Below are 27,783 nucleotides of genomic sequence, written 5' to 3'. Positions count from 1 at the left end.
AGCTTGACTAGTCCATTCTACAAATATAGAGGTGTAATGGCTATTTGATATTATACAGAGCCATGATTAGAAACATTTTTAAGAAGGGAGATAATTCAAAAATTAAGATTGGGCAAAGTGTATAAACATATAATTCTTATCATAAATATTATACAAAAGCATGTATACAAATAATTATAGAAATAATTAAATCACATGGTTAAATAGGTAAAATAAAAACTTTATCAAACAAATATTCTTTAATAAAATGGTCATAAATGATCCCTACAACATTTTTATTGTTAATAAAACAAATAAGCAGATCAATATGTTTAGGCAAAAAGGAATTGTTCATTGTTTTTCATTTGTTGAGAGCACATAATTAAACAATAATTATGGGCTCACCAGAGCTCTGCATTTGACATGCATTTCTTCGACCATTGTATTTAAGATTACTCAATTCAATATCCGATAACACCATGAGATCTTGACAAATTATATATAATACTATCACTTTTGAGCCCTGCCTCTAGAACTATTTTTCTAGTTCTAGCCACATTATAATGAAATCACTTGTGCCTCAGAACTTAACATTCTAAGCGCATCTATACTATGGAAGAAGAAAAGTTGTGACTCAAGTTAGGCTCGAAATCACTTATAAAAGAAGAAAAACTATCTATAACAATAGAAAATTTAGATAAATGCAATACACTATTTGTTATGCCATAAAAAGTTTTTCAGATTGGTCCACTTATTACTGTCATGATACAGGTATGTCATGGACGACTGTAAAGAAGATTGCAACGTTTCTTTCTCGTGTTCGAATTCCCACAAGACTATACCCCAAACAATGGCAGCAAACCATGGGAACGTCTCTCCGTTTGGCTTCGGTATATATCCTCTTTTCACTGCCAGTTTAGCCAGTCCATATATAATTCTTGATAACAAATATAAATTTATCTGAAATGAAAAACAAAAGAGAATTTTGAAGTTTGAATTGAAAAGTATTAAAAATGAAATCAAAGTACAGACAACCCTGTGAACAATGGACGTCGGCATCCAAGGGAGAAACAAAGTATGGCCTTTATATACAAGTTTAGTTTAATAACATTTTATTGCAACTTATTTTTACATAAATACATTAAAATTACATGAATGATACAAAAACGGATATATAGTGCAAATGGGTCGGCTACAAGATACAACAATATTAACAACAGCCCTCCCCATAAAGCAGTATTAAAGATATTATATTTATTGCGGTACTTTTCATGCAATTATTTTTAAAGGCCAGTGACGAGGATACATTTAGTTATATACAAGTGGTCTTTATTCAGATGTTACTTCAAAGAAAAATTATCCAAAAGTGGTCTTTATTTACAGGTTTATCTTTACTCAGGGTGGTCTTTAGCACAGGTTTGACTGTAAAGTATTCAATATGCAGAATTTTGTTTAATGCAGTTATACAATTTTGTTTTTTAGCATTTTCCCAGTTCCAATTTTACCACTCTCTAAAAATGGTATTGCACAGTTATGCATATATCTTCATGTGGTGTCACATTTTTCAAACCCTGTGACATCTGGCACCCAACGTGGGGCTGTGACTGCATACAGCTCAGAGTTTAAATCACATTGCTCTGTAACCCTGAGAAATTTGAGGACGAATTTCAATATAGTAGGGGAAGTATGTCATGGTTCAAAACTGTTTATTAGAATGGGGGTGAGACAATGTAAGATGCCTGATAGCTCAGCTGGTAAAACTGCGGAACGGTGGTCCTAGGGTCCCAGGTTCGAGTCCCAGTCAGGCTGCATGTTTTTCTCACCCTGTAACAGGTTGAATCGGTTGCTGTAAACAGGCTGAGTGTTAAATGAGTGAAAAATGGAAACCCAAATATTAAATCATACCTGTTCATTAACTTTGTTATTTTTTCCAAATACAAAATAACCTCCTATAAAGGCAGCTATGAAGCTGTGAATCTGGGATTTCTCCTCTTGAAAATGCTCCATTAAACCTGTTAAACTTTTATACAGGAAAACAAAAGATGCAAGGTTTTTGGAATGTGTAAATGTTGCTTCAAGTATAGCCCTAACCTTCTCACGTAAACTGAAAAAAGAAGAATTTTCGCATAAGCTGAGATAAACAGACAGGTAATAAGTGTACTGACCATTGATTAGAATAATAGGGAATAACAATTTTGATATTCATCTTTTATTTGTCAGTCAGGACTGTTTAAAATCACATGAAAACAGTTTGTCATACATTGACTTTTCAGTTTTATAGCTTGAAACAGTGCACTACAAATGCTCCTCTCATCTTTTCTGTCACAAAATGGTACCCAACATGACTGACTGTCCCTGTTTCTGACTGATAATCCAAAAGTCAAAGTCCCCACTATTCCCCAGTGGTAAGTTCATTGACTGGTGCATGACATACATTGTATAATTTATAAACTATATACATGTATCATACATAAAAAAGCTACTTTATCTTTATATCAATTTATAAGATCAGTTAATAATTACCATGTAATTTCCTAAGCAGTAAATTTAGCAACATAAATGATTTCAAACTTACAGCTGTTTTATTAAAACAAAATGTAGATACACTTTAAGAGTAATTAAACGTAGATTAACTGACCAATAACCTATACCATTTAAAACATCTAATTGCATGAATATCAATTTCACCCATGTACTTGCATCTTTTGTTGAAGTCTTTACAATACAATAGTTTTAAAATTAGACAGAAATTAATTTTAAATCTTGAATAAAACATAGGATTTACAAAAGTAATAGTAACATGTATATATAAACCATTTTTACCTGCCCTCCTTGAACAGAAATGTCATGACCAGGGCATGTGGAAATCTGATTTTGGCACCATACCTAAAATGAGAATAATACACATTCTGCAGCTCTACTGACTAAGGACTAGCTGAGGCTTTATAGGCATTTTCTCCAAAGTCAGTAAACAGATACATGTTTATACTATATTTATGTTTGTCTTCAATTTTCTAAATGGTACAGAAAAAACATTTTCTAATTGCCTTAATTTGAACTTCTTGTGTGGGTCAGGCTGTGCGCGATAATGTTTATAACATATCTTGTATATTTGTTTGGTTTTTTTTTGTATTCCAATATTTATAATCAGTTGTAAAATGGGTGTTTAATATATGTGCAGAATAGAATAGAATATTTTTACTTTTATTTCCAATCAAGTGTCATGTTAAATGACATGTGAATCACAAGAATAATAATGAGATCAAAGATCAAATAAAAACGTTAAAGAAACTAAAACTTGATTTGTATTATGTGCTTAAGTGAATAGTCTTTTCAATGTTGCAATTTTATGCCTATAAAATGCTTAGTGTTTGTGTAGGGTATCAACAGGTCAATAAAATGAGGTAAACTTGCTTATCATGCATGATGAGTATGCACTGAAATTCAGGTTTACATTATGTAAAGTTTATTATTTTGCTAAGTGTCCTATTATAATTAATAATTGCAATGAAAGTTTGACTGGTTAAAATAACTTATTTTTTCACTCATTTAAAGGATGTGATTTTTTTTCATAAATATATGATGATACTTTAATCCCTTTCACACTTCCCTTGTTCTTTAATTGACAGGTTACTAAGTTACTGTTTATATTAAAAGTCACAAATAGATTAATTTGTCAGCAATTGAAATATATATCTACATGTTCATTGATCTTTTTTATATTTGTATGTCATCCCTTAATTGTCTTTCGTCTAACGTGTCATCAAAATTTGAGGGGTGAAGTGTCTTTTAGGGGTTGGGGGTGAAGTGTCTTGTTCCCCCCTTGACCACAAAATACTGTTACGCAGTTGTACCAACTAGATAATTCAACTAAATGTCATGGAATTAAAGTGTTTACTAATTAGGGTAGATAGTGTGTAAGCGGCCAGGTAGCTCAGCTGGTAAAGCCCCGGTACAGTATTCAGAGGGTCACAGGTTCAAGTCCCGGTCAGGCTGCACATTTTCTCGCACTGTAACATTTGGCGCAAAACAGAGACCCAAGAAGGTATATCATAAGCTCCTAGTCCAATTTCACATTGTTTCCTTTACCCATTAGAAAAATGAGGGTGGATTTATATATGGGTACCACTAAAATACGCAATGGAGATTTTTTGGCGCAACGGACGCTGAGTGAACGGGCGCAACGGAGATATTTTTTTAGAAAAACTGAGTGAGTGACACAATTCCTTTTTTTAAGGTCAATATGCTTTATTTAATTGTCTAAAACGATTTTTTACCACTATTAAGTAAGTATGATTTAATTTTTTTTATAAATTGTACATGTTTAATTGCACTGAATGGTTATATGCCTGGCGAAATGGAAATATCCTGGCGCAACGGAGAATTTTTTTTATGAAAAACCGGCACAATTCCTTTTTTTAAGGTCAATATGCTTTATTTAATTGTCTATAACGATTTTTTTACCACTATTAAGTAAGTATGATTTAATTTTTTTATAAATTGTACATGTTTAATTGCACTGAATGGTTATATGCCTGGCGAAATGGAAATATCCTGGCGCAACGGAGATTTTTTTTTATGAAAAACCGGCACAATTCCTTTTTTAAGGTCAATATGCTTTATTTAATTGTCTAAGACTTTTTTTACCACTATTAAATAAGTGTGCTTTCATATTTTTTTAAAAATTGTACATGTTTAATTGCACTGAATGGTTAAATGCCTGGCGAAATGGAAATATCATGGCGCAACGGAGATAAGTTTTTATGAAAAACCGGCAAAACGCATTTTTTATAAAGTCAATATGCTATATTTTAGCATCAAAAATGATGGTTTAAGACTATTAAGTAAGTATGTTTTAAGATGTTTCATGAATTTTATATGTTGAATTGCAGTGAAGAGTTAAACATGCCTTGCGAAATGGAAATTTCATTGCGCAACGGAGATAATTTTGGAAAATGGGCACAGCGTATGTACTAATATATGGAATTGATTAACACCAATGTTATTTGAATGAATAAATCTATAAAAAAATGATATAAAAACCTTAATCATATATCAAATAGCTGCAATTTTGATGTTGTAAAGGATTGTGTGCCGGCGAAATGGACATTTTGTCTGCGCAACGGAGATTTGTTTTTTTGCGCAACGGAATTTATAAAGAAAACAACCTTTGTCTCGAATAGTAGTTTGAAGTAGTAAAACATTAAAGATATTTACTGAATTACTGAAGTGGTGTAATAAAAGTCTGTTATATGAATTAAAAAAGAATTTGAATTAAATATTGTTTTGAAAGATTATACGAGTGAAAATGAACTTATCAACGGCGCAACGGAGATATATTACAGCTAGCGCAATGTCGTTGCGCAACGGAGTTTTTTTCTTCATATAAATAACACAGCGGGCCTTATATAGCCAAGGTATATAAACGAAATCAGGTAGATCAAATAATAATAATAATAATAATAATAAAGGCTTTATTTAACGAGGCTACATATTCGCCAAAACGATCTTCCATATGTACCTCAACATATTTACAACATATTTACATCAAATAATTATACAAAAGACAATGTAATATTATAAAACATGGTATTAACTAGTTATAAATGCAATGACAAATTAAACATACTGCAGTAAACATAATTATACAAACATAATACTATGGTACTGGTTTAACCAGAGTACTTCCACTTTATGTAAGCTTTTTTGAATTTTTCAGTACTTTCAGACTGACGTACATAGAGTGGTATATTATTCCAGATTTTAGTTCCAGAATAAGAAAGTGATTTACGGTAAAACTCAAGATTAGGTTTAGGGACATGTAGATTAAGATTGTTTGTTGATCTAAGATTTCTGTTATGTAAAGTTGAGATAAAATGAAATTTTTCTTTCATGTAGCATGGTGAGTTTTCTTCATGTAATGATTTGTATATCAGGATTGCCTTTTTGTACTCAACCCTGTCATTAAATTTCATCCATCTTAATTCTTTGAAAAGAGGTTCAGATGGTGCATCTGCAGCTTTATCTAGGATAATGCGAGCTGCTCGTTTTTGAAATTTTAGTATTCTCTCAAGAAGTTCTTTTGAGCAATTTCCCCAAATTGAACAGCAATAGTCTATATGAGGTAAAATATAGGCATTATAGAAAAGTTTCCTGGCATGTAAATTGAGATATTGTTTTAACCTTAAAAGAAGATAGAGATTACTATTGCATTTCTTTATTGTTTGTTCTACTTGAAGTTTCCACGTTAGGCAATTGTCAACTTGTACTCCAAGAAGCTTTTCAGATTCAGTGAACTCTATATTATTGTTAAATAATTGAAGTGGTGTACTTGTTGATGCATGAATGTAATGTTGGGTCTTTTTTGAGGCTGATATGTACATAGCTTTAGTTTTGTCTGTATTAGGTATCATAGCACTGTGAGTGCACCATTCTTGAATAGAGTGTAGGTCTTTTTGATGTTTTACATTTAGAGTTTCAAGCACGTTCCTCACAAATTTTTCAGATATTGGAGGAATTCGAAACAATTGGTCAGTTTTGAAACAATTTGAATTATGATCTCTTAGTCTAGTTTTATATGATTCGGGATAGTTTTTGACATTAGGTGCCCTTTTAAAAATACTTGTAAAGAATTCATTAAATTTTGTTGCGCTTTCAGCAGGATCAGTGATTGGTTCTCCATTTTCATCGTTAATGAATTGAGTTTGAGTATTAGTATTTTTCCCTGATAGGTGTTTTAGATTTTGCCACATTTTCTTTGTATCTTTTTTATTTTCATTGATTACTGTGTTGAAAAATTTCTTTTTAGCTTCTGCAGTAAGTTTCTTGACTTTTGAACGAAGTATTTTATAAGTATCATATTTTATGGCCTGTTTTGCTTTATCTCTTTCTTTAATTGTTTCGGCTATTTCATGAGTGAACCAGTCTGGCTGATTTACATATTTAACTCGCCTTGTTATGTGTGGTGCATGTTTGTTTAGGACTGATGTTAAGGTATTAATAAAATAGTCTAATGCATCATCAGTATCTGTAAATATGTCAAGTACTGACCAAGGTTGATTTTGTAATTCAATGAGATATTCATTTTCATTAAAAGTTTTCATATTTCTATAAGTTATTACAGAATGTACAGGTCCATGTTTAGGCTTATGTCTAGACTTGCGCACAAAACAGACTGGGTAGTGATCACTAAGTGTAAGGACCGGTACATGTATTTTATGTATATTCTCAGGAACATTTGAATAGATATGATCAATTATAGTAGATGTAGTGGAAGTAACTCTGGTTGGTGTTTTAACAAGTTGTTTGAGATTGAATGTATCTGTAACATGATTCCATGTGTTATTAATTGTTGCTGAATTGACATAATTATAGTTAAAGTCTCCAAATAGAATTAATTCTTTGCCTTCTAGAAAAATCTTTTCAAGTATTTCTTCAATATCTGTATTCCAGCTAGAAGGTGATGAGGGAGGTCTATAAATATATCCAACAAGGAAAGATTTTTGATTTTCACATTTAACCTCAATCCATATTGCTTCTATTGTTTGTCTATTCAAATCTGTCCTGTGATAGCAAGGGTAACACTGTTTTGTATATAATATAACACCACCTCCATTCGAACCTCTATCACAACGGAATAACTGATAATTATCTAAAACATATTCACTGTCAGAATAATTTTCATTAAGAAATGTTTCACATAGGCCAATAAAATCTAGTTCTTTTACATTATCAATTGTATGCCTAAATTCATCAAATTTGTTGTTAAGATGGCAAATATTTAGATGCATAAAGTTTAAACCCGACTTATCAAATAGATCACTAGAAAAGAATTTTGCAGAGTTCAAGTCACAGACATTAGTATTATTGACACTTTTGATTGAGTCTTCATTTATGGCCACCAAAAGGGCATCATCATTGGTAGCTGATGAGATTCTCGCTGATGTTGCCACTGTTTTGGTTGACTTCTCCCCATTTGTTTGTAGAAGTATGATTGTTTCCAGGGTTGTCTGTTGATTGGAGGTCCTCTCTGGTATCTCTGATGACTCTTGTTGTATGGGAGGCCCTGTCTGTGAAAATTTTCTTCAGGTCCCTTAATGTCAGCAGAGATTTTGATTTCAGTAAAGAGTGCCTTTTTCATGTTTTTAGCAAGAATTGCTGCTCCAGTTTGTGTGAGATGTACTTCATCGTAGTACAGAGATTTATCTACAGAACCATTTTTCATGAAACTACTGGTGTTGTCCAAGAACACATGGGCATTGTCCTTGCAAAAGATAGCTAGCTGGCAGTTTATTTCAGCGATTGGTTTGGTGGAGAGTTTATCATATTTCTTTGGTAAAATAGAAGAAATTATGATCTTTGTATTTTGATTTATTGATTGCACTTTTTGTGTTAAAGTCTTAAAATTATCAATAACTTGATTTGTAGTTTCTGCATCTGATATGTTATTGATTCCAGCATGAATTATAGTTACATCACTCTGAGATAAGTGTTCTTCGGTATTTCCAGAATCCAGATTGTTGGTTATGTCTTGGACTTTTGCAGCAGGATGTGATTTAATTTGGGTGTCCAAGATTTCTCCTGAGAATTTCTTTCTGTTGATAATTTTTGTCACTGAGTCTCCAAGAATACAGATTTTTGGTTTTTGGTTGGGATGTATTGATGCAACATTGGAGTTTTCTTGTAATTCTGATGCAGTTTCTTTGTTGGTAGGAGGTTGGGATAAGGTTGTTTTATTCTTCTGCATTTGTGCTTGAGTTTTCCTTAAAGTGTTTTCATCATCATTAAGGAGTTGTTTTTTCAGCTGTACAACTTCAGCTTGAAGTAGATACAAGTCTGTATTTGACGGCAAATTGACAGTTCTGTTCTGAAGAAGCTGGAGTGTTGAAGCAAAATAATGGATACAGTGCCACAATTGGGGGAAAACTATTAGTGACTTAGTGGTTTAGGTATTTTCCTCTCAACCAATGCTCACGGCCATTCTTCGACAGTCCGTTATTATCAAGGATCGGACATGAGAGTGTGGTTCTAATAAGTCCGTATGTACAATAACTGGTAACTTTCATAACCATATATTAAGGTAGGGAAAAGAAACAACATATTTATCAATAAAATATATTCAACATTATTTATGTCATAACATGAAATTATATGTACAGTACACAAACCAATAAATAATTATTAACTTATTATGTCAGATATTATGAGAATTTTTTATAAATATAATCTGATTGAATTTAAAAAAAATTATGTAGAAAATGGCAAATTTGATTCTAAGGAAATGAATGAATATTTAAAAAAAAATCTATTGCATTTATTTTGCACCTATTTAAGTTAAATAGAAGAGATTATTCTGCATGAATGTATAGATATCTTAAGAATTTGTACATTATATACAAAATATATTTAAACCTTTAGAAATAAACATAACTATGAAAAGCTGAATTAAGTAATATATGTTAATGAGAAAAATATTTTTTATTTGGATGAAAATAATTCATTTACATGAAAGAAAATACATAATTTATTTGAATAATTTAAAGTTACATTAAATAAATTTCATAAAAAAAAAGAAATAGCGACATTTCATCAATAAATTGGGTTTCATATCGACTCCAGATCTTATTTTGGTGTCCAGGCAACCAAAATGAGTTTAATGAGCATACAAATGTGCAACCTCATTGTGGCGAATTCGGAAGTACAATTTCTGTTTGCATGAGAAACTCCGCCTTCAGATCATCCGTACATCAATATTTAATCAACAAACATGACTATAAGTAGCAGTCCTAATTTAACGGTATATTTCCGCATTGTAACGGATATTTTCATACAAATTTAATCTTTTTTATGAGATGATTATTTTTTCTGAACCACAGGCCTAGTGCACCGTGAAGCTTAAACGGTAAAAGTGTGTTTGCACAAGAAAATCTTATATTTGCTGTGTTCCGGATAGCAACTATAACTCCGTGACGTAGCGCATACACGGGCTGATTATAGTCTTCATTTGCATGTTACAATTCGTATACGTACTTTAGTGTTACCGTAGGGTTTTCCATTTAAAATCCTAATTTATGAACAATATTTGATGAGATTTACAACGATACTGTTAAAAAGGTTAATGAAACTGTAGAATGCTTGGTTTTTAGGCCGACGGCAAAAATATTTTAACATATTTATTTAATGTAACTTTAAGCAATGCAAATAAAACGAAGTATATACACAAACATTAACATATCGTATGATAGCATAATAAGCACAAAGTATATTATTAGTTTAACAAATACATTAGTTGAAATTATATATACATAATATACATGACATGAAATATGTTGTTCGCTTTATATACAGTGTTCACATAACTAATCACAAAGGACACGCCGTTTACAAGACGGTGTCCTCGACCTTTCAGCCCTTTTTCGTTTTTGTTGATTAGGCTTTTTGCCAGCTGATGGGGTTTTAATGACCGTTCGTTGTCCGTTTGAGGACCTGATTTCGTTAGCGTGAAATCGCCCTTTATCATTTCTAAATCGTTTCATCCGATTGTTCTGCTGGTCACCAGTCATCATAGACCACGTTGAAACGTCGACCAAATGATGCTCGAATGGTCGAGCCACTTTAAAGTTTCCCATCCCTCTTATTGCCCTTAGTCTCTCTTTACTTTCATTATCTACTATTTCCTGCCAACTCTCTATGAATTTTGGTAAGTCACATATCTTCCAATTCACAGCTGCCTTAAGTACATGATTTGCGCTTTCCGAATTGTTACTTGTCCAATTAGACTCAATTTTCCCTTGTCTGAAAGGCGTAATGATATGTTCTTTCAACAAAGGTAGTAATCTGTCTTCAAAATAGTTCAAGAACCTTTGGTTTTCTGGCTTAACAAGTAAGGAACGCACATTATCTACGCGAACATTTAATGTATCATCGTCCATCGATTCAGTTATTCCATTTTTGTCATAAATCAAACCACAAATATTTTGTCTTTCTTTGAGTGTACACCCGGAATGTTCTTCCATGTATTTCAAAGTATTATTCTTTAAATGTCTGGTGCAAAGAACGTGTGTAGCACCGGAAAAGCATCTATGTATCGCAGTTTTAAAGGCGAGCTCTTCGTCTGTTCCGATAACTAGATTGTCGATTTCATTATCTGTCAAACGGTCTGCAATGTGATGCATGAATATTTTATAAGTGTCCGCCGACGAATTGGTGTGAATAAACGTCGGTCCGAAGCAGATAGGATGTTCCATGTTAGTTCTTCTTAAAACTGATCGATCTTTAAATACTGTCGGGGTAACATGGAAGTCACCAAGATTAAAAGTCTTATCTAGTCCTAAGATTTCACCACCTTCTTTACAACAGAACCTTTTAATATCACATATTTGTTGATTATTATATAAAGTTATGACAGGGTGATTTAATCCCTGTACATGGCACACCCTTTGTACACAGCCATTATTCTTAACCATTTCTTCAACCGCAATTATATGATCTGCGGCGTTGGAATTTGGCTTATCTTTCTTGTTTAGATTGTATTTGAAATTCATTAATTGTTTATCGTCTCTTTGTTTGTCAAAGTCATTATCGTGTTCACTATTCATCTTTTTTTCTACTTGTTTTGCGCTTTTATGTTTTAATTCACTTTTTAATTCTGCCTTAACCTTCTCTTTTGTTTTTATGTATTTTTGGTTCTTCTGTGCGTTTTTAACATTGCCGTGGAATTGAGCACCAGGAAATTTTCCAATATATTCTATTAAAGCACGGTCTTTTGGCAGGTAACTGAAATTTTCCGGTGTGTTGCCGAACCATGTTATGCGTCGTTTGCACGTGTTGGATGCGTTAAGTGTTTGATATGTTTGGTGCATTACTAATACATCTGCTTGTTCCGGTTGTGGTTCTAGCGGCACGTACACTCTCTTTGATTTTATTGTTCTTTCAACGCAATATTTGTTATCACGTAATACAACTGTCACTACTCGATCTTTATCTTGGACAAACAATGTTTTTGGGCAGGAAGGCTTTTTCCAAGCACCATAATCATCCCAGAACTCAGTTTTTTGACCCTGTTCACGTTTACTCATGTTGTCGGTATTGTCCACAATATAGAAGTGTCCATCTTTCCTACCAGCAGGAACATATGATAAAGCACTATGTGGGGCGCGAAAAGTTTGAAAAACTTTTTTCGTGTCCATGAATGAATTTCCTAAAGGACCAGGTATGACCAGATTTACTTATTCCATAACGCAGCTTTCAATACATTTTGTTAAAAAAAAACTGTTATTATTTAAATAAGACATATTCGGTAAGATTTACATAAAGTTCAAAATACTTAAAAAAAATCATGTCTTTAAAATACAGGGATTTTGTTGCGTTTTTATTATTTTTTGTTGCTGATCCTTATATATATTTTATTTTCATTTCAGATATGTGTTCCTGAACTTGGGAGGAAATTCATTTAACGCCGACTGTAATCCACATACTGTGTATTTAGAGATAATTGACATTGTAGACAAAATGTACAAAGCTGGTGTGCAGCGTGTATTTGTTGCTAGCATTATAGAGCGTGGAAAATTCCCGCACTGGACTGGACTCAATCGGTCCATTTTCAACAAGATGAGAAATTCGGTCAACTCGAAATTGAAAAAATACTACAGAGAAGATTTCATTCAGATAGGGAAAAGACTAAAATTCGATAGACATTACGACGACGATAAAGTGCATCCAGGTTTACAACAAGGTGGACTGAAATTATTTAAGTACTGTGTGCTGAATGCATTCAAAAAAACATTGTGATTAAATCATATTGTAACATAAACCTGTAATTTTCATATCAATAAAAATAAACACATTTCTGGATTTCATTTATTTCATTTATCTTATAATGAATGTAATAAAAAAAATATGACAATCTATACCTCACAGAAGATACATTTATCCGAACAATTCTTGGAACACACATAACAAGGATATCTAGCCATTTTGAATTCTTAAAGAAGAAGAATTAAGATAGGAACAAATATGACATATATATGTTTTCGGGTCTTTTGATATATAACCCTTTGTTAAATTAAAATTAATTACCAACCCGCTTCTTCTGATGGAAATTTGTCATAAAAGATGCCGCCGTGACACTTGGTTCTCAAAACAGGTGCAAATTTCCAGGTAGTAATTATGACGGTCAAGTTTTCTATTACAAGTGTTATAAACATTAAACACCCGTGCCATACACGTGCACGATACTTGGCTAATTGCTAACAATTCCCGCGTAATTGATTACCTTAATATCATAATTGATTACCTTAATATCATAATTATGAAATATTTGGATTGCTTTTGATGAAATGTATACAATGTATACACAATAATTTAAAAAGTACACAATGATTAATGAAGAAAAGAAATAACTTAATATATAATTAAATATAATTAAACTATTATGATAATCCCCGTTGCGCCGAAATGTGTCCATTTCGCCGTTAGATAAATATTTTTTTATCTTATATCCTATTTTCAACATTTAGGAAAGTATTCATTTTTAAAATTAATTATTATTATTCTAAAATTCTTTATGTTTAAACATAAGATTTACCAGTTATGCAAGTCTTTATTTTACGTTGCGCCGAAATTATATCCATTTCGCCGTCTATTTAGAATCTGATATAATCAATATTCATTAAATGTTTTTATCTTATATCATATTTTCAACATATAGGAAAGTATTCATTTTTAAAATTAATTATTATTATTCTAAAATTCTTTATGTTTAAACATAATATCTACCCCTAATGCAAATCTTCATTTTCCGTTGCGCCGAAATTATGTCCATTTCGCCGTCCATTTAGAATCTGATATATTCATTATGCTACCTAATAAAAACAAACTTATACAGTCTATGTTAAAAATATGTATAAAATATCTACAATACCAACTTATATGATTATTTTATGTTTTAGACATAAAAAACAGTACACAGTTTTGAAAATAAAATCTCCGTTTCGCAAAAATCCATCGGCGCAACGGAGTTTATGAAAGATATAACAACAATACAATGAATGTTTATAATAAATAAAATACACAACATTGATTTTGTAATATCAATATATGACTTTATTTAGTATATACTAATGCAAATTCAATTAAAAGTACTTTGTTTGCTAGTTTTGAAAAAAATAAATCTCCGTTGCGCCAATGAATTTTTGCGCAACGGAGATATGATCGGTATTACAACAATACAATGCTTATAATATAGAAAATATTGTTTTTAGATGATTTCTATTAATTCAAAACATTATTTTATTCACCACATACTAATATAAATTTAAAAAATGCATTGCTATTCGTATTTTATTGCCATATTTTAAATTTTGCACTCCGTTGCGCCCGTTGCGCCAAAAAATCTCCGTTGCGTATTTTAGTGGTACCATTTATATATATATAGTGGAGGAGTATGTCATTAAGTAATAAGGGTAGATTGTAAGCGGCTGGATAGCTCTGTCGGTAGAGCACCGGAAAAGTATTCCATGGGGTCCGGGGTGCAGGCTGCACATTTTTTGTCACTCAGTGACATATATTTTCAATTTATCTAATAAAAGCAAACTTAATTATTACGAAACGGCCAAATTACGAGATGCAAAAGGTTCGAGTTTGTCTTGGGGCGAAAAGTTCAGTTTCTTCTTTTTAATTTTCTACTAAATTATCAACACAGTTATAAATAAGGTGAGTGCATATTGTTACCAATGCTTTACAAATACATAAAATCTTACACTGCTCCATTTCTTAACCCTTTTATGACTGACAATACCGGCCGGTATTGGCCTGAACTTAGAAACCCATCAATTGCTTGTCTGGCTGCCATGTTTTGGTCATGTGACACCAACAGGGAGAAGTTATTGTTATGAATTAATTTTTATTGTAAATATCAATAAAATGCGTAAAAATCCTTTAATTTATATGAATTATGTTTTAAAAGAAATAGAAATTAATATCTGAATATGTTAGGCATGAGAAAAAATAGTAAAATATACACATTAATAAAGTAACTTTGGTATGAAATCTTTAAGAACATGTCCCTTGAAAAAACATGGCTGCGCCCATTAAAGATTGATAAAAACGCAAAAATAATTTCAAAATGGAAAATAATACAATAAAATACAAGTCTTTTGCAGCAGTTACACAAGATGTTTGCCAAACCTTAGCAAATTATTACTAGTACGTAAAAAACAACAGCAAAAGCAAATAAATCACTCAGATAAAGAAATGTCAAAACTCAAAGAAACTGGTTATAACACATGTGAGGCCCTAGTTAGAATACTGTCTCACGGTTTGGCATCCATGGCAAATACCACAGACGCTTTGGGTGTGTAGCTCCAAACGCCTTAAAATTCAAATAAAATGCATATCCACACGAATAGGCCTAAAAAGTCAAAGCCTCGAAGCAAGCTCGATTTACTTTTACCTAGAAATAGATCTAGTAATATGAAATTAGGCAAAGCCTATGAAGAGGGAAGTTGGTAAAAAATCCTTTCATTGTTCTGTTTTAAAGGTGTCATTCGGTATTCCATGTTCCCGCTTCCTTTTTCACTCGGAACACTATGATTATTATTAATCCAAAAAGTTTAGATTGGTTCCGTTATCGGAATACCCCGCCTATTATGATTGAGTTACATTGAAAATGGCGGCACCCCACTAGTACTGACACTGAAAATTTCATCAGGTATAGATTTATTACTGTACATGTATTTATTATCAAAATTTGTCAATTGACATTACACTAGCACATGGAAAGCATGAAAACATCTTTTCTTTTTACGTAAAACAGGTAACAAAATGCGGAATTACTGAATTAGATGTATACTTTTATGCAGGAATATTACTAATGCACCATTTCTTATACAGAAGCCCTTTGGGCTTATAAAATGCCTCACCCTGCATGCTCGGACTTTTAATATCTCCTTGTGCTTCTGCAGATTTTAATTCACAAAAAGGTGCATATTAACCCTCTAGTATGCATGATAAAGAGTAAAGATATGTTAATTCACTAAATTGACTTTTATTATTTCCTTTACAGCTCCAAGACTAAGTTGCATGATTTCAATAAAGGGGATAAAAATAATATGAAAGGTAAGAACCTTCTTATGCAGTATTATAATTTTGTATAACTAATGTAAACATTTTCTGTAAGTCTAAAAGTATTAGTTTCACATATTGAAAAGGCTTATTAAAACATGATATTTAAGCTTCTTTTGTGTACATTATATAAACATCATAGCAAAATCTAAGGAGCTATCCAGCTTTTGACACTAAGTGTCAGAAGTTAATGGGTTTACGTCAGCTTATTCACAGTATATAAACGATTTGAACCCCAACCGGATCTTGTGAGAAGATCTCAGCATCTAAACGTACAATCAGGCGTAATGACACATTAAACTATTAAAAATCGGCTTGAATTTAATATGTTACGGTATGTTGACATTTGAATCAAATTAAGAAATAATTTTATCTTTGCTAAAATACATCCATAACCTTCTTCGTAAAATATATGCGCATAAAAAACGCTGTGCTCTTCGCCTCTCATATTTTGTTTATGTCAACACACGCCGATTACACAAGCAAATGCATGCCTAAAATTGTTTTATTTTCACTATAACTCATATCTGAATCTTAACTTTATTGTCTTAACCTCATGTTACCGGACAGACACTTGTGAAAATATCTTTGAATATTGATAAACATTGTAAATAATAAAGGCGACATTTCTGAAAACTGTACCCGTCTTGCTAAAACAATTTTAATGATCTGTACCCTACTTGTGTTTTCACTGAACCATTACTTGCGAGTCACTTTTGATGATTTTTATTGTGTTTTTGTCGTATGTTCCAAATTTTAATGTGCAGAATATGAAGTTATTTTGTCACAAGAGAAGGGTGCATGTTTTAGTTCCATGTAAGTAACTAAAACTGCATATGAATGGAGGAGCTTCGTCATGTTTTCACTGTCTACGAAAATACCGGCATGAAGTAGCTGTTTAAACGAATCAGAAAGTCAATTATTTCTTGATAGGAATAATTAACTAACAAACCTCACCTCCACTTACCTTTCATTTTTCTTTGGAAAGATATAAAGCTAAAATATTACATATGTACTACAAATTGTTTATATTTAGTTCAACGGCATTGTTTTTAGTTTTGACGTGACCGTTATATAACGTCACGTATCAAAAAACCTCGAAATATTATTACAAGATTTTTTTGCAGATTACTTATTTCAACATGTTGAAAGCTTTACACCTACCGTTGATTTCATTCTGCTTTTTTAAACACTGTTTTATATTCTCAGAAATTCATTGACTTTCTTTTTCTGACATGTACGACATTTATTATTGTATATCTTTCATAGATGTCGACAAATTTGGCATCTTTTTAAACGGAGAATATTCGGGAAATTTTGAAATTTTAATTGTCAGTGTTTCAGCTGTTGGTGTTATAAACTTCTTTTTTTCGTTTATCACATATCCGTGCCGATTTTGCGACTCCGTAAATATGGTATTGCACCGCCGTGCATATAATTTGACGTGACGTCATTAGCGTAATACAAACATAGCGTAAAGACGCGCTAAATGTTAGCGTTATACTGTAGGCGCATCAATGAAAAAAATGACTCTTATTTCACTTTAAACTGTCTTTATTTTGGGTATGTGTTAAATAGAATATTAAATTCGTGTAAGTTCATTACTGAATTTATTGAACTCGTTGAATAAAATAATATTATGCTCGCCAGAGGCTCGCATAATATAATTTTATTCAACTCGTGCAATCAATTCAGTATTGAACTTACACTCATTCAATATCCTCTATTTATGTTATTGGCTGTGACGCTGAAATTTTTTAAGTAGGAAATTTTATTCTGATCATTATTTATTCTTATTTTCAAGTTGCAGTCTGGATGGCGAATAATTATGTGGTCAATGATGGCATTGAAATTCGTAGTCTTTACTGAACAGTATATGCAGTTGTATTCTTCCATGGTGATCCGAAAGAAAAATATACATAGCATTATTTATTATATACTTATAAATGAAATATTGATGAAATAAAATGCGTATTTTCATTTTCCGTATTTTCACTGTAAAAATTTATTTTTCACTGCAGTGAAACATATTTTCTGTATTTTCACTGGTGTCTTGCCGGACTACTTTCTTTTAAATTCTACCAGTACACACAATTTAAGGGAAAGTCTTTCAAATTTTAATGTCAAGAAAGAGAAAAATGTATATAATAAACAGAAAATTCAAGTTTTTTCTTTAAATACACGATTTAATTCCATCTTGTGGCATGAAAATTACCATATTTCACTCGTGGCTACCGCCACTCATGAAATATTTATTTTCATACCACTCGATGAAAATAAATCATGTATTTATAGAAAAAACTTGAATATCCTCTATATATTTTTAAACAAATGATTGACAATATTATCAGTTAAACCAATTCTCGGTAAATACCTTAGATCCCACCTTATATACTAAAATTCTATTACAATCATTTATATTTTCTGGCAATAATTGATATAAAATCGCAATGAACGTAAACTTTTTCTCCAATAAATCTTTAAAAATACTCACAAGTCAGGGTACAGATAAAATTCGTAAACTCACAAGTAGGGTTCACAATCGCCAGCAAGTAACGTTCAGTTTACGGAAAATGACCTCCTTGGTAAACTCTTAAATTTATGTTCAGAATACAGCAATTATGTTATGGGCATAAATGACTAAATTATCGTTTGTTATTGATTACTTTAAGTAGTTCGATATTCACAATTCAAATGTTTAACTAAATCAACCATTGGAATAAGACGGATTTTTGTTCGTGTTTCAGTTGTTGATCACCTGAAAGCTGTTCGTGAGTTTCGATTATTTTATAGCCTTCGTGCTAACGTTTATGTTTTGCATAACCTTAGACGTTTAAATAAAGTTTTCTCTTCTTTATAATATAAATATAGATTTACTAACCTAACGTCCCATCAGTATTTCAATATTAAATACCAATATCGTTAAAACAAGTGAAGTGGCAGAATATGGGCTGACACTTAAAACTTCTCACAAGGATCCGCGTTCTGGGGTCAAAATCGTTTATATACCCCGTGTTATTCTTTTACCCGCGCAAATTCATTTTGGTTATTAACAGTCATTTTATTTTGTCACATTAGAAGGTAAAAGAACATACATATTTATTTACATACTTTATTCACATTTACAATCCATAACTAAAAAAGATTAGACTGGAAGCAACCTAATGCTTATTGAAGTCTTTTAATGTATAATAAGTATTAGTAGTAGTACAAGATAAGGCATACTTCATTATAAACCATATTGTTCTTCAAATCCTCTTGTTTAATCACAATAGATTAATCCACCCTTACTAATCATAAAACTTGTATTTGATGAAAATACAAATTGCCTTTGTGGCCGAGTGGTTATATATAAGGGTTCTTACTCAGACAAAATCACTTGACGGTCACAGGGTTTGAATCTTGCATGGGGCATTGAACTCTTCTTTGAGACAGCTGTGAGGTATCTCAGGGGTAACCTGTGGTTATACTCGGTCTCCAGTTCTAGCTAATACACACAGAGAGGAACATGAGATCACAGTAATTCCGCATTTTGTTACCTGTTTGCAACAGTAAAGTTGTAAAGTAGCCACATGACCTTCACAGTGTTGTTTTTTGTGATATAAAACCCAATTATTTCAACATAAGAAGGAGCTAAGAGAGTTTCATACACTTTGGTCTTTGTAAATTAAAATGAGCTGCGTCATGACAAAACCAACATAATGCGCTTGCCACCAGCGTGGATCCAGACAAGCCTGCGCATCCGGGCAGTCTGATCAAGATCCATGCTGTTCGCTTACCAACCCTATTACAAGTAGAGAAACTGATAGGGAACAACATGGATCTTGATCAGACTGCGCAGATGCGCAGGCTGGTCTGGATCTTTGCTGGTCGCAGACGCACTATGTTGGTGTTGTCGTGACGCGGCTCAAATCTTTGTTTAACGTTTCAATTCTTTTGAGATTATATTGTTAATAAAGATAAACATGTGCTAAAAGTTATCATTGAACTGCAGTGATAACAGAATATCAAGTCAGTGACAAGGTGGCAGTGACCATTCTAATATAGAATCCTGATCTTTACAGAAGGTAACAGATGAAAATAGCACATATGACAGGAATAATTGATTTTCATTATTGGGGCATGCATACATGTACAGTAAACTCAGCTTGTAACAATATTTAAGAGGTAACTATTATGTAAACAAAGGTCAGGACTGCGGCAATATTATTGCATTTTATAAGCGGTATATTGTTACAACCGGTATATTAGTGTAAGCAGTATATTGTTATAAGTAGTATATTTTTATAAGTGGTATCTTGTTATAAACTGTATATCGTTATAAGTGGTATATGTGTATGAGTGGTATATTGTTATAAGCTGTAGTTATAAGTGGTATTATGTTATACAAATGTAAGTGGTATCTTGGTATAAACTGTATATCATTATAACTGGTATTTGGGTATGAGTGGTATATTGTTATAAGCAGTATATTGTTAAAAGGAGTAGTATATTGTTATTAAAGGGATAGTATATTGTAATAAGAGGTATATTGTTATATGGGGAAGTATATTGTTATAAGCCATATATTTTTATAAGCAGTATATATTGTTATAAGTGGAGTTTACTGTATTTCACATTTAACATCTTTGCTCTGTTTAGTAACACAGTTATATATTATTTTGTAGATTTGTTCAGCCAATGTGTATTTTGTTGTAACAAGTTTTCTGGAGGCAACCACAAAGTTCGGATCATACCAAAGCCAGCCCTCAATAAAAACATAAAAAGATTGTTGACAAGACATGAGAAAGAATCTTCTACGCTAGGAAAATTCCAAACTAAACTTGTAAATGACTATATACACAGCAAAAATACACTGGTTTGTATGAAACTATTCACATATATTTCATTATTGAATGATTTTGAAATATTGAATGATTTAGCTAATTGTAAGCTTTGTTAAATTTAAGCCTTCTTAAGTGTTAGCCTAGGTAACTATGTAATTAAACAATTTTGTTGTCTATAAGAATGGATATTTTGTGATGATGTTTTTATTTTTCGGGGACATTTCCAAACAATAAGCATTAAGTTGTGCTAAAAATTGGAGTAATATATTTTGGGATATACATGTACATGTAGTAGTCAGAGTCTTGCATAATGTGATTTCATTCAATTTGTTTAATAAGTTAATTATTGAACTTACACACATTCAATATCCTCTATATGAGCCGTGTCACGACAAAACCAACATACATAATGGCTTTGCGACCAGTATGAATCCAGACCAGCCTGCGTATCCGCGCAGTCTGATCAGGATTCATGCTGTTTGCAATCAGTTTCTCTACTTATTATAGAGTTTGTAAGCGAACAGCGTGGATCCTGATCAGACTGCGCGGATGCGCAGGCTGGGTCTGGATCCATGCTGGTCGCAAAGCCTATATTATGTGGTTTTGTCGTGGACACGGCTCAGTATATCATTGAAATGTTGAATATGTTATTGAAATTACATCAGGAAGTTATTTTGGTTTACTGCATATAATAAAATAGATAAAGGGGCTTTTTGAATCGGCTGAGTGGTTACGCAGTTCCATTAACTTCAAAGCACTATCCTCTTACCACTGAAGGTTGGAGCCATGCAAGCATTGTCAGATTCTACATGAGAGAAAGCTATCGAGTTGGCAAAGGGAATGTAGGTGGTTCTACTCAGGTGCCTGTTTGTGTCTGAAATAATGTACAGAGGGGCACCTGATGTCTTCCTCCACCAGTAAATCTGGAAAGTCGCCATATGATCTATACTGTGTTGGTGTGATGTTAAACCCATTCAATAAATAAATAAGGTAATAAATAAATAAACAATTGGATTTTTTTTATTTTGTAGACAGTTACCTGCAATGTTTGTAAGAAGACATCAAAAGTGCCAGGTCTTTCAAGAGCCGAAAAGCAGAAATTTGATTTGCTTCAGAATAAGAAATTAAATTTACAAGAAGAATTAGAAGGTATTTCTCAAAAAAATTGGTTTTAGTGGCTTGTGATTTCATTATTGAATTTAAAGGATAATTTAGTCTAAATGTTTTTACTTGGTTTTCCTTGGTTAAACATTAGACATGCATATTTCTTACACTTGAAGAAATTAAACTTTCAGTGTTTTATTAGCAGTCTTTTTTCACTAGCATAAACAATTCTTACATTTAAGAAAAATTAAACTTTTAGTGCTGTTTGATTCCAACCTTTTTCATTTGTTTAAAACTTTTGTTACATTCCGACATTTTATTTACAGCTTTCAAAAAAGTATATATATTACAGTCAACAGTACTCTAGCAACTTTTATTTCCAGTTATAATACATTTTTATTTCACAATGTTGTCAGATATTAAAGTTCCGAGTAAAAAGGAAAAAAAGAAAGAGAAGAAGAAGTTGCAGAGGAAGAGGAAAGCAGATGGTTTGACAGAAGAAGATATTACTGCTGGTTTGAAAATACCTAGAAGTACTGGACTAGCAGCTGATCAAGATGTTACTGAAGACAGGTTAGCTACTGTTATTTACTTACTATGAGCAATTTTGTAAGTGATAACAATTTTGGTAGTGATTTGTTTCAGGAAGGCGTACTGTAATGCTTTCTCCCCAAAGAAAACATCGGCAAAAATTGTAGCAAATAGGTTATTTCCAGAAGGTTATTTTTTCAAAATTTTTGGCATTAGATTGCTTAGTCACACATCCTTTATCGCTATAAGTAGTTAATTCCAGTTATAAATAGTGAAAATGATTGAATACCGAAGATTGTGAAAAATAATGTTCCAGAAATGACCAGCAAATACCAGTAAAATCAAATGGGTTAAACCCCTGAAAAAGCATGAAACAAATAGAAAATAATTATGTTTGTTAAAAAATGTATGTAAGATCAAAATACATTTCACTCATGAACCCCAGCTCTTATATTTAAGTCGTAGGTATGCCACTCACGAAAATATTACATCTGGTGTGTTTACTCTCTGAAACATACTTCGATCAAACATGTAGATGATATTTTTTTCTTACCTTGAAATCTAGATGAAGCTTATTTGCTAGCATAAAACTTATAGATAATTTGTTGCCGTCTTATCTGGAATAAAGGTATATGTTAGCATATAGCTTAATTTTGCATGTACATTTATATGGCTTATATTAAGATATACAATACTTAGTAATGATCATTTAACTGCGCTAACTGCAGTGGGTTCGAATCCCGACATGGGCTTTGGATTCTTTCATGTGAGGAAGCTATCCAGCAAGCTTATGGAACGTCAGTGATTCTACTCAGGTGCCCATTCGTACCTGAAATAATGCATGGAAGGGCACCTGAGGTCTTCCTTACGGAACGTCGCTATATGACCTAACTGTGTCAGTGTAATGTAAAATGCAATCAAACAATCAAACAAAATTTAAAACTGCATGTTTGTAAGATTGATTTTCATTGGCTACATATTAATACATGTTTTATCTATTTACATGGCTGCTTTACAATTGAATTTATCATCCATTTTCCATAATTCCTTGATTAACTCGGTGTCTTTCAAATAGAACGGCATTAACTTGAAATACTTTATAACAGTTTGACATCTTGCTTAGGTCATATTACATGAACTGATCTTTCTTACTCTATACAATTTCAAATATTCTTATATTTCAGATTAAACCCAAGATTACCAGAATCATTTGAAGATGATGACCATCTTACAAAACCCTCAACGCCTTCAAATGAAATCGAAAAATTGTGTAGAACTGAAACTGTAAAAGAGAAAAATAGGAGTCATAAAACAATGTCAGAAGATGTGTTACAGAGTAATACCCGAAGTTACTCACAAATACAAAACAAACAAACAAATAAACAAACCAGTGCTAAAACTGGAATCGCCTCCATACCAAAGACTTTACCTAGTGTTCAGAAACGACAAAAGAAGAAACAAAGGTCCAAGAAAATGAGCCAACACTTGAGTAACATTTTAAAAAAAGAACAGGAAAAGAAAACAGAAGGAACTCTTGCAGATTTTCTATCTAGTGTGTAAGAAAACAGTGTACTTTTTTAATCCCTACAGTGCTTGTAATGTAATGTTTTGGAAGGGTATTGTTAATACAATAATACTAGTGTATACAAAAACCACTCCTAAACCACTTGGCCAAATTTGTTGAAACTTTGCAGAGATGTTCCTTGCATGAAGCTCTTGCAAAGTTATTCAAAGAATTAAATTGCATGAAGAACTCTGTTTGTCATGGCAACCATAAGATTTGTTTTACAAAAATCTTAAAAAATCTTCTTGTAAAAAACCGAAAGAGCTAGTGCTTAGATATTTGGCATGAAACATCTTCTAGTGGATGTCTACCAAGTTTGTTTAAATAAAAGTCCTAGTGTCAAAATTGGCCCTGCCCCAGGGGCATTGATTTTCCTTATATGTATATAGTAAAAACTTAAAAAATCTTGTGAAAATCTAAAAGAGATAGAGCTTAAATATAGAGCATGAAACATCTTCTAACAGATGTCTAGCAAGTTTGTTCAAATAAAATCTCTAGGGTCAAAATTGATCTCACCCCAGGGGGTCATTGATTTTCCTTACATGTATATAGTAAAAACTAAAAAATCTTCATGTGACAATCTAAAAGCACTATAGATAAGATATTTAGCATGAAACATCTTTTAGTGGATGTTTACCAAGTTTGTTCAAATTAAACCCCTAGGGTCTAAACTGACGCCCGCCCAGATTGTCATTGATTTTCCTTATATGCATATAGTAAAAACTTAAAAATCTTCTTGTAACAATCTAAAACCGCTATAGATTAGATATTTGGCATGAAATATCTTCTAGTGGATGTCTACTAAGTTTGTTCAAAGAAATGCCCGAGGATCAAATTGGCCAGGCTCCAGGGGTCATTGATTTTCTTTAAATATATATAAAGTAAAAACTAAAATAATCTTTTTTTGTTCAAATAAAAGCCCTAGGGTCAAAATGGACCCCACCCCAGGGATCATTGAGTTTCCTTATATATACATGTATATAGTAGAAACTTAAAAAAGTTCTCTTGTGAATATTCGAAAGACCTAGAGCTTAGATATTTGGCATGAAACATGTTCTAGTGTATGTCTACTATGTTTGTTGAAATAAAACCCCTAGGGTCAAAATTGGCCCCGCCCCAGGGGATCAAGGTTGACAGTTCAATTTCCAGCCAGGTCAAATGTTTATTTTCCCTCTCTTTTTCTATCATGCTTTTATTAGCTCACCTCATTTATTGACAGGCTGAACTGTTTAATAAAATGGCTGCCAGAGTTAAAATTGGAAAACAACAACAACTAAACCACATCTTAACTACTGGTTCAGTTTTGAAATAATTGTACACAAACATTTCCTTGGTGACAGTGTACAAAAAAAAATCAGATTTAGCTGTCCCTTGTTTTCAAATTATGCTTCTGGGGTGAAAAGGGGCAACACTGACCTTTTGACCTATTTCTCAGGTGAGCGATCCAGGGCCCTCTGGGCCCTCTTGTTTAATTTTTATTAGTATTCACAAACTTAGGCAAGATTGAAGGTTTTCAAATGAATGGATAGGTATATTTTGAACTTTAAGTTATTTTTTGGCGTTGAAATTTATTCTCTTCAGGATTGATAAAACTCCAACACAATTCTTTATTTAATAATGTAACAATCTTACTAAAGAAGTAGCAATTACAGAATGATACAGGTTTTTTCATGGAGGTGTTAAATGTTAAAAACTATTTTATAAGTTTACTTGGCTTCTCCATGTTCAAGTGGTTTGAATCACTGGCTCATTGTTGCAAATTTGAATTGAATTCTTCCAGCTTAAGGTTTGTGTCTGAATTGAATGAAAGCATTAGAAGTGAAATTGAAATGCAATACATATGGATTGGACATTGCAAGGGCAACTATTCTCCGACACATCTTGTGTTATTATCTCCCTTTTAATAAAATTTTAGCCTCAAGGTGTCGGTTTTGTCTATGTCACATAATTTTATCGTGGCCATTGTTGTTATTTTGTGTTTAAAAAAAGCATTACAACATTCATTGAGAATCTTTATGATTATCTCTTATATCTCTGTGACAAAGCACATTTTTGTTTAAAATATTGCACAAGTATATTGATATAAATAGTTCATTTTATACAATTATTGACTAGTAGGCCATTGAATATGATGTGATATTCACCGGCAGATGACATATTGACCGAGGCGATAGCCGAGGTCATTATGACTTTCTGTCGGTGAATATCACATCATATTCAATGGCTCACTAGTCAATAATTGTTTTATTATATGAATAGGCTAAGAAATAAAAAAAAATCACAAAAAGTACAACCTTATATACATGTACAAATTTTGCTTCGTTGAAGCGCGGGAAAAAGACGCACATGTTAGGCGTGCAACGACTACGCGAACGTCGCGCATACCAAAAGTTAATACTCATCATTGCGGTGTAGCCTTTATGTATAATAGTAAAGTTATGATATTTTAATCGAGAAATATGCCATAAAGAACAAAAAGCAACGATTATTGTTTTAATTAACATGTGTAATTAACAGTCTACGGTGTATGGTCATTGAGTATGAGGCTCAATCTATTTTTAGACTTGGAAAATACAATATGATACCACACCCAGTGAATATGATTTTATAAAAAGTTCTGTCGACTACTCTTTGGACAAATGAGATTGCAGCTATATTTAGATCATATAATAAAACTGTTTGTATAGAAGCAGTATGATGACCATATTCGTAATAATTTATGTATAACTTTATTTATTTGCATAATGTAAGTGCACAAAATTATCATAAAAATCTGGAAAAGGGATGATCTCTAGGAAGCAATGAAAACTACAAAATTACATGAAAATTACAGATTTGTTTTGCCAATATTGAGTCTCTTCATGAGGAATATTTGAAAATTGCAACATCCCTGACCCCCCCCCCCATCGGCTCTTCATCTGAAATGTACGGAAATCGATGATCACGAAGGACCATGCCATTTTTTACAGTGGTCACACGGAACTTGGCACCTGCTAAATTCGGATACCATAAATTAATTCAAGGTCAAATGCCATTTTAGTATATTTGAATTGTTAGACACTAGATTTCACAGATCCTTACTATACATGTACATACCTGCCTTTATCACGTGATAGCGTACATGATAAAACCAGGGATATAGTTTACACATCTACACCAACCTGATAAAACTGAAGAGCACTTGTTAGATACATGTACTTACTTATTTAAAATATCAAAAAGCTTAAATATGTCGTTGTGTTTAAATGTGCCCTTTTCAAAATTGATGTATGAATTTGATCTTGACCTAAACACATTCTTAGTGCAAGACCTCCGCCCGCAAGTTACATGACTTTTGAAAGATCATGATGGTTTATTAAAATGTATAGCGCTTTATACGAGGGTCATTCATTATGTAATGTAATCTGTTAAATGTTTTTAGAAATAAATATAAGGTTGCTACCTCTCTTCATTCCTTCAAAATAATATCCCTTGAGATAAATGCCTTCCACCTTTTTGACAGGTCATCAATGCCGGTTGCTAAGCAACCATTCTCAAGCACCCTCACCCTCGCGGTCACGGCAAATTCAAGTTGCTCAAATCGTTATAACGAATACACATCATGTCCTCCTTTAGTTTGGAGAAAAAAGGTCAAAGTCACAAGGAATTATTTCCGGG

At 32.3% G+C, this 27,783-nt stretch overlaps 3 protein-coding genes across 3 annotated transcripts; 1 reads left to right on the top strand and 2 right to left on the bottom strand.

Moving 5' to 3' along the window:
* Positions 1 to 595: 595 nt before the first annotated feature.
* On the bottom strand, positions 596 to 14,879 carry LOC132716535 (peroxisomal membrane protein 4-like). Its single transcript, XM_060699830.1, has 4 exons — positions 14,739 to 14,879; positions 2,803 to 2,865; positions 1,885 to 2,083; positions 596 to 939 (listed from the first exon to the last, which is right to left on the bottom strand). Exons 1-4 carry the CDS (start codon positions 14,828 to 14,830, stop codon positions 691 to 693), a joined length of 603 nt encoding a protein of 200 aa, XP_060555813.1. The 5' UTR covers positions 14,831 to 14,879; the 3' UTR covers positions 596 to 690.
* On the bottom strand, positions 10,181 to 12,173 carry LOC132716534 (uncharacterized). Its single transcript, XM_060699829.1, has one exon. The coding sequence runs from the start codon at positions 12,165 to 12,167 to the stop codon at positions 10,338 to 10,340; it is 1,830 nt and encodes a 609-aa protein (XP_060555812.1). The 5' UTR covers positions 12,168 to 12,173; the 3' UTR covers positions 10,181 to 10,337.
* A 161-nt stretch (positions 14,880 to 15,040) lies between the features above and the next one.
* Positions 15,041 to 26,047, top strand: LOC132716529 (uncharacterized). The gene is made up of 6 exons (XM_060699825.1): positions 15,041 to 15,183; positions 16,043 to 16,095; positions 20,769 to 20,959; positions 21,959 to 22,076; positions 22,448 to 22,604; positions 23,747 to 26,047. Exons 1-6 carry the CDS (start codon positions 15,104 to 15,106, stop codon positions 24,120 to 24,122), a joined length of 975 nt encoding a protein of 324 aa, XP_060555808.1. The 5' UTR covers positions 15,041 to 15,103; the 3' UTR covers positions 24,123 to 26,047.
* Positions 26,048 to 27,783: the final 1,736 nt, after the last annotated feature.

This window comes from Ruditapes philippinarum, unplaced genomic scaffold (genome assembly GCF_026571515.1).
Source record: "Ruditapes philippinarum isolate M1 unplaced genomic scaffold, ASM2657151v2 ctg6643_1_1_1_1, whole genome shotgun sequence".
In the NCBI taxonomy this organism is placed as follows: Eukaryota; Metazoa; Mollusca; class Bivalvia; order Venerida; family Veneridae; genus Ruditapes; species Ruditapes philippinarum.
Note: the sequence above shows the minus strand (reverse complement) of the source record. Positions and strands in the feature narration are given on the sequence as shown.

Coding starts and splice junctions, on each gene's coding strand:
- LOC132716534 (XM_060699829.1), bottom strand. CDS start 12,167: ATGGACACGAAAAAAGTTTTTCAAACTTTTCGCGCCCCACATAGTGCT.
- LOC132716535 (XM_060699830.1), bottom strand. CDS start 14,830: ATGGCAGCCAGACAAGCAATTGATGGGTTTCTAAGTTCAGGCCAATAC. Junction 2,866..14,738: donor GGGTTAAGAAATGGAGCAGT/GTAAGATTTTAT, acceptor TTCTCATTTTAG/GTATGGTGCCAAAATCAGAT. Junction 2,084..2,802: donor TTTCTGTTCAAGGAGGGCAG/GTAAAAATGGTT, acceptor TTCTTTTTTCAG/TTTACGTGAGAAGGTTAGGG.
- LOC132716529 (XM_060699825.1), top strand. CDS start 15,104: ATGGAAAATAATACAATAAAATACAAGTCTTTTGCAGCAGTTACACAA. Junction 16,096..20,768: donor GGATAAAAATAATATGAAAG/GTAAGAACCTTC, acceptor ATTATTTTGTAG/ATTTGTTCAGCCAATGTGTA. Junction 20,960..21,958: donor TACACAGCAAAAATACACTG/GTTTGTATGAAA, acceptor TTTATTTTGTAG/ACAGTTACCTGCAATGTTTG.